The 11,427-nt window shown below is 36.4% G+C and overlaps 1 protein-coding gene across 6 annotated transcripts in view; it reads left to right on the top strand.

Moving 5' to 3' along the window:
* The window catches only part of eya1 (EYA transcriptional coactivator and phosphatase 1), a 50,607-nt gene that overhangs the window by 3,935 nt on the left and 35,245 nt on the right, over positions 1-11,427 (top strand). The window contains exons 1-6 of one of the 6 annotated variants that reach the window (XM_058376957.1): positions 2,288-2,652; positions 3,781-3,908; positions 5,297-5,362; positions 7,461-7,538; positions 9,985-10,051; positions 11,280-11,419. In XM_058376957.1, coding sequence (XP_058232940.1) covers positions 3,785-3,908; positions 5,297-5,362; positions 7,461-7,538; positions 9,985-10,051; positions 11,280-11,419 — 475 coding nt within the window. In that variant the 5' untranslated portion in view covers positions 2,288-2,652; positions 3,781-3,784. Of the gene's footprint in view, positions 1-2,287; positions 2,653-3,780; positions 3,909-5,296; positions 5,363-7,460; positions 7,539-9,984; positions 10,052-11,279; positions 11,420-11,427 lie in introns of those variants that run through there. The other 5 variants (XM_058376956.1, XM_058376958.1, XM_058376960.1 and 2 more) reach the window with 5 other exon arrangements.

Genomic DNA, 11,427 nt, shown 5'->3' with positions numbered 1-11,427 from the left:
AATATAATATAATATAATATAATATATAAGCACCTATTTAAATGATCGTTAATAACGTGTCATATTTCACTTGCCTCAGAATAATATTATAACTTTATTAATTAATTTATTTATTTTTTTGATTATTTTTAAAAACATTAGGATGTTTTTACATTCTACATACATGCCATAAAAAAAAAAAATAAATAAATAAAAAATTCAGCTTCGGCATTTTTTTAAAAAAAAAAAAAAAAGCTCAGAACATACAGTGAAAAATCCTGAGTGAAAAAATAAATAAATAAAAAATAATAAATAAATATTTAACAAAATCCCAGAACAAAAATTCTATAAAAAAACCTCACTTGATTCCTTTAAAAAAAACTTAATTACTTAATAAAAAAAATCCACCCAAAAAATCCTTAATAACAATATTATAACACTGTTATTACATTATTATTATATTATTATTATTGTATAACAAGAATATTGTGTTAAATATCGCTATATATTAAGTCACCTGGTACCGGGACAATGTTCCGTGGCTTGTGTGTGTGTGTGTTTGAGTGTGTGTGTGTGTGTGTGTTTGCTTGTGGAAACAACTGATGCATGACCAAAAAAAAACCCAGTGCAAACAGTCATGAGTGACGTGCGCTTGGCCTTTATTTTTTTTTATTTTTTTGGATGACACGGTGCTTTGTTCCTGTAAAGGCGGCGCTGGGTGCGAGCTGAATTGAAACGTGAACATCAAAGTGTGCACTTCTTCTCTTTCTGGTGAAGCGACTATCTTTAGCTTGTTAGGTTTGTGCGTTTGTTTGCGCTTCACCTGCACAGACTCACCTGCAGGAACGGAGCCTCTCGCTCAGAGCCGTCGATCCGGAGCTAGAGTCTGGAATCTCTTGATTTGGATGTGAAATATCATTTCTATCAGATTTCCCATCACTCAGATTGTTCGCATTTAACTGACACTTTTTATTTTACTTTTATTCTTGATGTTGTGTTTTTTTTATTTAGAATGAGTATGTATTGTATCTAAACTGGATCGATGCAGTGAAAGATTGAGACGCTTGAAAGAAAATGAAATACTGTGAATTATGATATTATTGTAATTTTTTGATTCGTATTAAATTAGATTCAATCCAAACAAATATCAGTGCAAGGAAAAGAAAAATAAAAAAATTAAAAATGACAAAAAGCGCTAAAGAAACAGTCTATGAAGATGAGCGGATAAGGTAATAAGAGAAAAACCCTTTACACGGGAGTGAGAAGGTTGCCATTGCCACTAAAAATCACCCCATATTGTATATTTAATCCAAAAAATTTGGACACGGCTTTGAAAATTTGTCTTTTCCTCATCATTACACGTCCTTTAATCTGATATAAGAGGCACACTTATAAATTCAGAATAAAACAAAGGCTTCTTCTATGAGTGTGTATCATAGTTACGTAGTTTACACAAAACCGCCGTCTTGGATCTCTGGGGATTTAGCCGTTAAGCCGTTAGTTAGCACTGATTAGAAAGTCTTTGTGAACTTGCACATGCTGTAAAAGTCTGTTCGAAACTATCACTTTTACATGAATAAAAAATGTGTTCAGATGTTCGGCTTCTCCAGGTTCAGGTAAATAAACCGTCGCTGTTTAGAAACAGATGCTTGATTTCTTTCTTTTTTTTTTTTTTGATGGATGCATTGATGCTCAGGCTTTTGTGGACTTTTCCGAGGTAAAACAACGGTAAAGTCTGGGGGCGAAAGTGGGCGACAGCCCCGACTCATGGGGGTAATAGGGGGCATTTTGTAGTGTCATAAGAACCATATGTGGCTCCATATGTTCTCCGCATTCTCCATTTCCAATTTGACCTCGTCGCCAGAGATGGACTGCCGTTTTAGGGGCTCTAAAGTGCTCTCACTGTCTCTCTCTCTGTCTCTCTTTTTTTTTGTGTGTGTTCCTTTCTTCCCCCACCCTATGCTTTTCTCTCTGTCGCCTGAGGCAGAGTCATTAGGAACTGTCACTGTGCAGGGAGATAAATTTCAGATAGCGTCAATTGCAGATGAAAGATACGGCGAAGATGCTAGGGGTGTCGCGCTCCACTTGCTTCTGTTCAACAAGTTCCCATCTCTCTCTCTCTCTCTCTCTCTCTCTCTCTCTCTCTGTCCCTCTGTCTTTACCTCCCTCCCTCCTTCCCTCCCTCCTTCCTGCTTACCTTGGCTAAGCCGCTTTTGCATGTTGATTGGGGGAGGACTAATCCAGTTTGCAGCTGTCGTAGCCCAATGATGAATCACCTTTCCCTTCATTTCGGGCCCGCTCTTTCGTTCTCGGGAGGAAGGAGGGAGGACCTGGAGGAGGAAAAACGTAGACAATGTGCCTCTCTGTTCCTCCTCTCTCTCTCTCTCTCTCTCCCTCTCTATCTCTCTCTCTTTCTCTCTATCTCTCTCTCTCTGTCTGTCCGTCTGCTCGGGAATAACAATAATGTTTTCTCAGACAACGTCTATTGTGTCACGGATGGATCCGGACAGTGACACCGAGCTAGAATAACAAAGAGGGACGTTGTTTTTTTTTTTCCGTCGCAGGTGGGCGAGAAAAAGAGAGAAATAAAAAAGAAAAAGACTCAAACTCAAAAAAGGATACGGAAAAAAAAAAAAGGGGGGAAAAGCCTAGTTGAGAATCATCAAGTTTCAGGTAAGAGAGAAAGATGACAGGAGATGATACAGGAAGTGGAGTGAGTTGAAAAGAAAAAGAAAAGAGACATTCATTCCTTTCTGAAATAATGATATTAAAAAACTTTGCTGTTAGATGCGACTTCCTGTTATTGCTGGAGCTGTTTGCTTTGTGCTTTTTCTTTCTAAACAGGAAGCTGTATAATCTCTTTACACTGACATTATGTGCATCATTATTCTTCCGTGATGACGATCTCGATATATTATAATTATTATTGTTATTAAAGCTGAATGTTTCTGATAGCCCGAGTGTTTAGCGTCAGATCGAGTTTGCCGATTGGCCGATCGCTGTAATTGTTCCTTAATGTCGTTAGAACAATAATGCTTTTAGCAAAGACAAACACAGATGAACATGTGTTTGAGTTTTGCGGCTGCTCTCTCTCTCTCTCGCTCTCGCTCTCTCTCTCTACACACACCCACACACACATAAAAACACACACTCACACACACACACACACTCTGGCCTTCATTTGCCATGCATAATAAAGCCATGCCGATGATAGAATAATGTTTTTCGTGGCGCCGATTTCAGAAAAGAAAAAAATGTTTCGAATCTCAAACCTTCATTTCTTGTTTCCTGAACTCATTAGCAGTGAACTGTACTAAAGCTTTGCGTGTGAGTGTATGTAAATGGCGTCATGCGTGAATGGTGTGAATTATTAACGATTAAAATGAGCAGGGCCGGTCAATCGTCAGGCGTCTCATTAATTGTTCAATTCGTGTCAAATGTCATCGGCGTGCCTCGGGGGACGTTAAGTGTTTTCATCTCAGGAGACGACGCGATGTGTTTAGTGGAACGTGTTTTAAATACTGTGCGTGTGTGTGTGTGAGAGAGAGTGATAATATCAAAATGAATAGGGATATAACCAGTTAAATAACCAGCAGGGATTTTATTAGTCAGAATAATTGAAATCTATTAAAAAAATAATTGGAATTTTGCCTGAAAATGTGCTTGATGTCTAGGAAGTTTGCTGATATATATATATATATATATATATATATATATATTTTTTTTTTTAAAAGCTTTGGATCAGATATAAATACAGAAGGTGTATATGATATTTATATTTACTGTGCGTTTCATTCACAGGTCTATGGAAATGCAGGATCTAGCCAGTCCGCACAGCCGAGTCAGTGGTAGCAGCGAATCTCCGAACGGCCCAAACCTCGATAACTCGCACATTAACAACAATTCCATGACACCAAATGGCACTGAAGGTATCATCAGTTCATATTCGATTCAGCACCGCCTACTGTTTATTGCTGATCTGTTTGATTTATTCGATATTATAGATGATTTCTTGTGGTCGTGATCAGTATGTGGAGAGGCTGCTAGAGTGTGTTTACGTTTCTCGATTTGTAATTGATGATATTTTGCTTCAGATTTGGATCTTGATCATGAACGTAATGATGTTTAGCAGTCTAATTAACGTCGATAAATATGCTAGACTGGTAGATCAGGCAAGGAAATAAAATATTTTGAAGATTTGATTTGAGGAGAAAATGATTTTGATGATTTTTTAAATTATTAAAAAAAAATTTAAACACAGCTATATGAACAACTTCTCTCTTCACAAGTCAGGATTATAAATAATATATATATATATATATATATATATATATATTTATATATGTGTGTATAATATATGTCATACTCTCTCTGTATATATATATATATATATATATATATATATATATATATACATACATATACATATATATATATATATATATATATATATATATATATATATATATATATATATATATATGAGCTAAAAATTACTAAAATGGCACTTTATTTCTAAAAAAAAATGTATATACAAATCTATAGCAAAAGTGCATCATATTCAGTTGAAAACAAATTTTATTTAATCATGTCGTAGAAGAATTGAGGAGCAAAATCATCGCGTCCTGTTTTTCTGAAAAAGAAAAATGAACAGGTTACGTCTCATAAACTTTAGTTTAACTTTTCTAAACCTATCTATAGATATGCCTCTAGATCAATAAATAGATAGATAGATAGATAGATAGATAGATAGATAGATAGATAGATAGATAGATCATTTAAATAAATAAATTTGGGCATACTATCAGCTTGATTTTTAACCAAATTAATAAAATTATAAACATTAAAAATATTAATTCTATTGATTTTATAATATAAAAATCACAGAAGTATTATGTATTATTAAGTATAACAATGGTCACGTATAATTCATTATATTGTGGGTTTAATGATTAGTGAAATATATATATATATATATATATATAATATTTTAGACACAGTAATAATAATAAAACAATAATATTTTAGCAAAATAAATACAAAGAATTAGTGTAATGTTTTTTAAAATAATGTCTAAAGTGAAATGAGGCCATTGTGATTATCATTCAAAAACAAAACAGAAAAAGGTTGGTTTTGGAGAATCTAAAACGCGAGTGCTCTGTTCTCCGCCGATCGTATTTCGGTCCGTTGGGAATCTTAATCTCTCTTTTTTTACGCATTCTCAGTTTACATAATGTGGTTTCTGTCCCGCCTGTGCTGAGTCGAGTGCCCGTTTTTGGTCATCTGCCCCTTTCTGTGCCACTCTCTCTCCCTGTAGGTGATAACATCACTATGCTTACGACAGCCGACTGGTTATTAAGTTCTAATTCACAATCCACTGCAGGTTTGTCCAGAAGCAAGCGAGCACTGAACAATGAAAGGACAATACTTGGTGTTTTTTTTTTTAAAACCGGAGAACAAATTCATTACTTTCTGTACAGTTTGGCGATCTCTAATCTATCAAATCTGCCATATGTATATATTTATTTTATTTGGAAATTGAACTGACAAGTCTTTGGAATCATTCAACTATTGTGCCTTTCATTAGGGTCTGTTGTGTTGTGTTGTGTTGGATTGAAAGCATGGTTGAAGTTATGAACGAGTGCTGAAAAGAAATGATCCGAGTTTTTCATGGTTATGCAATGAGAATTTTAGTGCGCTAGAATTTTTTGTGCATGCTAGTTTTCCCTGCTTCTTCTTTTTCTTCTTTTACAAAAAAAAAAAAAAAAAGGAAGGAGGGAAAACGTTGGTTTGTCTTCTTGAGAGGAATCATGTTCGCCATGTCGAGCATGAGGGATTTCACTGGGCATGACTTTATACCCACATGGTGGATTTAGTTTGTAAAAAAAAAAAAAGAAAGAAAGAAAAAAGTCTTTCGTTCTTTCTCTTTCCCTCTCTTGTTCTCCTTTGCCAGTACTTTTCCCTTTATTCTTTCTTTTCCTCTCTCCTTCACTCTCTCCTCTGTCTCTTGCTTCAACCCTTCCCCTCTCTCTCTCTCTCTCTCTCTCATTTGTCTCTCTTTCGTTCTCTCCCTGTCGTCTAGCTCTTTCTCCCTCCCTTCCCTTTCTCTCGCTCTCTTTCTGAAACGGATAGACGGATGTGTTTCACAGATATGGGTCTGTCTGAAGTCTGAAGTCTGAACCGTGCTGTGAAATCATCTCTTTTTCTGCCCGGGTCAAGCTCATAACTGTTTTATTCGCTTTTTTTGACGTCTCAATTTATCCTGCACGTTCATGCATTCCACAGCGCAGCACCGGGCTCTTTGGCCTTTTTATTCTCACTCTTTATGCCTATTTTCCTCTTTTTATGCCACATAAAAACCTGCGGTAAGAAACACGATGACTGATAAATCAATGACTTGAACTGACGTTGATTGAGGTTTTGATTTTTAAAAAAAATTCTGTCCATAGCAGAGTCCAGGCATGAAGGCATGAGCCAATATTACATTTTAATAAAACTGCCTAACTTTGGGTCGCAGTTTACGATATTCACCTTAGTGGTGTAGCAAAACCACAAAGGGTCGAGATTTCTCAGTGGTGTGGGCGTTAGACATGAAGCTAGTTCACTGGAGGAGAAGCGAAAAGAGTAGAAGGTAGCACTGAAAAAATCTCCCACTGACTTAATATTAGCTAGCTTAATATATAAAAAAGCATATCGTTTACTTCCTGTAATACTTCATTACATGCTAATACACACCTACTACTAAACACCAATATTTACCGCTCACTTCCTGTCTCTTAAGTTCAAGTTGTAAAACTTTAGTATTGTACAAAAAACACTGAATCACAAACGCTATCACAATATATTTTGCTACCTCGCTAACTCAGAATGATATGGCAACACTTGTGAACTGAATTAAAATCAGTAGTAATACCCTGATGTTTGATGACAATGTAATATTAAAATGCATAGAAAGCAAAAATCACAGATTTTTTCATGGCTACGATAGAAAATATTGTGCGTGAATATGAGTGTTAGAGAACCAATTATTGGCACATGCCTTACTGCCAAACATAGCACGACATTTCTCTGGCTATTATTATTATTATTATTTTATTCTTATTTTATTTATTATTATTATTATTATTATTATTATTATTATTATTATTAAAAATAATATTCAATAAATTATTTCAATCTTTTTATACATTTTTTTTATACTTCCCTCACAATCCTAAGAATTTTACATCACTAGTACTAATTTTCTTTAATCAATATTAAAATGTTATTTATTTTTCCCCATTTTTCCATTTTCAATTTTTTTTGTGTCACTCCTTTGTGGAATAGTTATGAAGTCCATTTTCTAATATAAGAAAGAGTGTATTACAGTATATTTAGTAACAATTTAAATTTGTACATAGGATTAAAAATTAAGCTTTTTATGTTTTCTCATTCAAATGATTATATTTTCTGTTATCATTATTTTTTCCTCTGTTTTACAGTTAAAACAGAGCCAATGAGCAGCAGTGACATCACCACGTCTGTAGCAGACGGCTCGCTAGACAGCTTCTCAGGATCAGGTAACACACACACACACACACACACGCTTTAATACCTTCATTTTTCACAAGATCATTATCTGTTTCTGTACAGCATAACGCTGACCATGTAAACATACCGAATTTCTTTATCGTGTCATATCACGTCACTTCCTTCTTGTACGCCATGTATGTTTCTACGTACGCAAAGAAAACCTGAGCACATTTTCATCAAATAAATCATTTAAACTACTGTGTTTTAGCAAAGAAACATCCTAGCATGTTAGCTAGTTATCTGATTAGCACTAGCACGCTATATTTTTCTGTAACACAAAACACCATCACAACCCGTTCACATCACGTCCTCCGACCACAAACCCAAACCGAACCACCAGATTATGGCTAACGTGCATAAACTGAGGAAACTAACTGATACGAATTCACGTTCCTGCTAATCATACAACATCATAAAAAGTTACTTTAGACTGTTTTGACTGCGTCTCTGGTTTGAACCCAAAACAGAGCGTAAACTCGATCTCACTTCAGAGCGCTTATACACTCTCAGTGCATATTAATTTCATACTTAAGCAAACATATTTGGATAAGTGTTACACGTTCCCTGCTAACGCTTCCACGCGTCTCACGGTGAAGTATAGCGTTGCTGCTAATTTGTCTTATTTCCATCCATATTTGACTGAAACACTTGATACCTTAACTTTAGACTCCCATAAATCACAGTTATGACTCCTGTCTCTGTGATATTAATGAAATTTAGGCGTTTTTAAAGTCCGGAGAACTCGGGGGAGCTGAGAGGAAACGTGTCCGGTGTTAATAAAGCGTCTCGGCTACTCAACTCATTTTACTTTACATGCCACAACCAATTACACACATTCTCTCTCTCTCTCTCTCTCTCTCACACACACACACACACACTATCTGTTCAAACCCAAAAAACATGATATCACTTAGCATAAATAGATTGACTTTTCAGCCCAAACAGGCAAACAACAGTGTTTGGTATGGCAGAAATGGCTGTTGCTACATGATAACTGTGGTAATGAAACCCAGGCACACACACACACACACACACACAGAAAAGTTGCTTGAGAAAAATGACTAGCGTGTTTTAAATAGTTTGTATGTATGCTCTTTAAAAAAAGTGTGTGTGTGTGTGTGTGTGTGAGAGAGAGAGAGAGAGAGAGAGAGAGATGTAATGTTATGCTACCTATGCTATATGCTGGCATTATAAGCCTCAGTAATTGAGCAAGAAGCTGCTACTTTTGTGACAATAAAAAAAACCTATGGTTTGACTAATGTCTCTGTGTGTGTGTGTGTGTGTGTGTGTAGGAGAGAGAGACAGACAGACAGACAGATAGATAGATAGATAGATAGATAGATAGATAGATAGATAGAAAGTTACGTTAGGCTACTGATGCTATATGCTAGCAAAATTCCCTCAGTAAACACTGCAAGTTCTGTGAAAATTAGCAAGAAGCTGCTACGTCTGTGGCAAAAAAAAACATTAGAGTATGAATAATGTGTGTGTGTGTGTGTGTGAGAGAGAGAGAGAGAGAGAGAGAGAGAGAGAGAGAGAGATGTAATGTTATGCTACCTATGCTGGCATTATAAGCCTCAGTAATTGAGCAAGAAGCTGCTACTTTTGTGACAATAAAAAAAGCCTACGGTTTGACTAATGTCTGTGTGTGTGTGTGTGTAAAAGAGAGAGAGACAGACAGACAGACAGACAGATAGACAGATAGATAGGCTACTGATGCTATATGCTAGCAAAATTCCCTCAGTAAACACTGCAAGTTCTGTGAAAATTAGCAAGAAGCTGCTACGTCTGTGGCAAAAAAAAACATTAGAGTATGAATAATGTGTGTGTGTGTGTGTGTGTGAGAGAGAGAGAGAGAGAGAGAGAGAGGGAATGCAGACACAAATGTCTGTGAGTTTAAATGTTACTAACATAATTACCTCAGTAAAATAATAAAGCTAGCACTGTCAGTATTAGTAATATTATCTATCTACACTAATCGTGGTTATAACTACGAGACATTCTGGCAAATATCGTACAGTATTTTTTGAATGAATAGGTTTAAAATATTTCACGTGATCTATGGGTTAAGGAAATTGCATTTTAGTAAAATGTTTTGCTAGCGCTAACTGAGTAGGATGAGAAAAATACTATATCAGCATATCAACAGATCGTACGTTGCACCGTGTGTGTATGTGTGTGTGTGTGTGGTGTGTGTGTGTGTGTGTGTGTGGTGTGTGTGGCCTCTCTGCCCTCCCACTAAGAGATCTGCACAGTCAGTAGAAAGCCTCCTGATTATTTTCCCCTCATTACTACCCTTCGTAATTCGACTTTAAGTGACATAAATCCAGCATAATGACCTTTTTTCGTTCTTCTGGCACTAAATTATATTTGCTTAATATTTTTTTCTTTTATATAATGCTTAAAACTATGTGCTTTGCCTGTTTTCCGTAGCGATTGGAAGCAGTGGCTTCAGCCCAAGACAAACTCACCAGTTCTCTCCACAGATCTATCCTTCCAAGTAAGTGGACTTTTATTTTCGCTCTATAAACCAAGCAGCACTGTTATTTATTTATTGCTATCTTTAAATATGAATTTACTGTAGTTGTCACTCCAGCCAGAGTTGGAATTACTGTTATCAAATGTATTATTTCTTTTCTGTGCAACCTTACTGTTTAGATATAAACTCTGTACACGCAAGTATTTTGTCGTAAACCTATACTAGGCTTTCGGGCTATACGGTCAAATCAAACACACTTTATCAATGTGCAGATGTTACAAAAATACACCGATCAGGCATAACATTATGAACAGTGAGAGGTGAATTGAATAACACTGATGATCTCCTCATCATGGCACCTGTTAGTGGGTGGGATATATTAGGCAGCAAGTGAACATTTTATCCTCAAAGTTGATGTTAGAAGCAGGAAAAATGGACATGCATAAGGATTTGAGCGAATTTGACAAGGGACAAATTGTGATGGCTAGACCACTGGATCAGAGCATCTCCAAAACTGCAGCTCTTGTGGGGTGTTCCCGGTCTGCAGTGGTCAGTATCTATCAAAAGTGGCCAGAGGAAGGAACAGTGGTGAACCGGCGACAGGGACATGCCAGGGCGGCCAAGGCACATTGATGCACGTGGGGAGCGAAGGCTGGCCCGTGTGATCCGATCCAACAGACGAGCTACTGTTGCTCAAATTGCTGAAGAAGTTAATGCTGGTTCTGATAGAAAGGTGTCAGAATACACAGTGCATGATGGGTCAGGGCTGATTCTGCAGTCCATCACAATATTAGGCAGATGGTCATAATGTTATGCCTGGTCTGTGTATACTATATTTATAATATGCTGTGTAATATTATACCACAGCATGATAGATTTTAGACAGTTGTTATGGCTGTAAAAGGCAAAATCCCAGGTTTCTATTAATGTGGTCTAGGTTCTAATGTAGTAAATTACACTTCTTGATATTAGGCGCTTTACTGTAAAGAGATTTATGACACATACTGTACACCTATGCTATAGCATAAGCTTTTTCATTAACATTAGTGGCAAACAGATAAAAAGTATATCAGTGTTGAATAAATAAAAAATTCGTAGTGTTTAAAAGTCGCTGTGGTATAAGAGAAACAAAGCACTTTCTTTTAAATGGAAAGGAGTATAATTTATAAACCATATCGTGAGTCTAGATGCGTCAATGAATGAGTATCATGTTTCTTTCTTCCTGTTTTTCCCCTCCTCTCTCCAATAGCAGACCTTATCCGCATATTCTTCCCACTCCTTCTTCACAAAACATGGCGGCGTACGGACAGACGCAGTACAGCACAGGAATGCAGCAGGCCTATGCCACTTATCCTCAACCTGGCCAACCTTATGGCATCCCGGCTTACGGTAAGCAC

This window comes from Hemibagrus wyckioides, linkage group LG23 (assembly GCF_019097595.1).
Source record: "Hemibagrus wyckioides isolate EC202008001 linkage group LG23, SWU_Hwy_1.0, whole genome shotgun sequence".
Classification (NCBI taxonomy): domain Eukaryota; kingdom Metazoa; phylum Chordata; class Actinopteri; order Siluriformes; family Bagridae; genus Hemibagrus; species Hemibagrus wyckioides.
The sequence above is the reverse complement of the archived record's forward strand: the minus strand, read 5'-3'. Positions and strand labels throughout refer to the sequence as shown.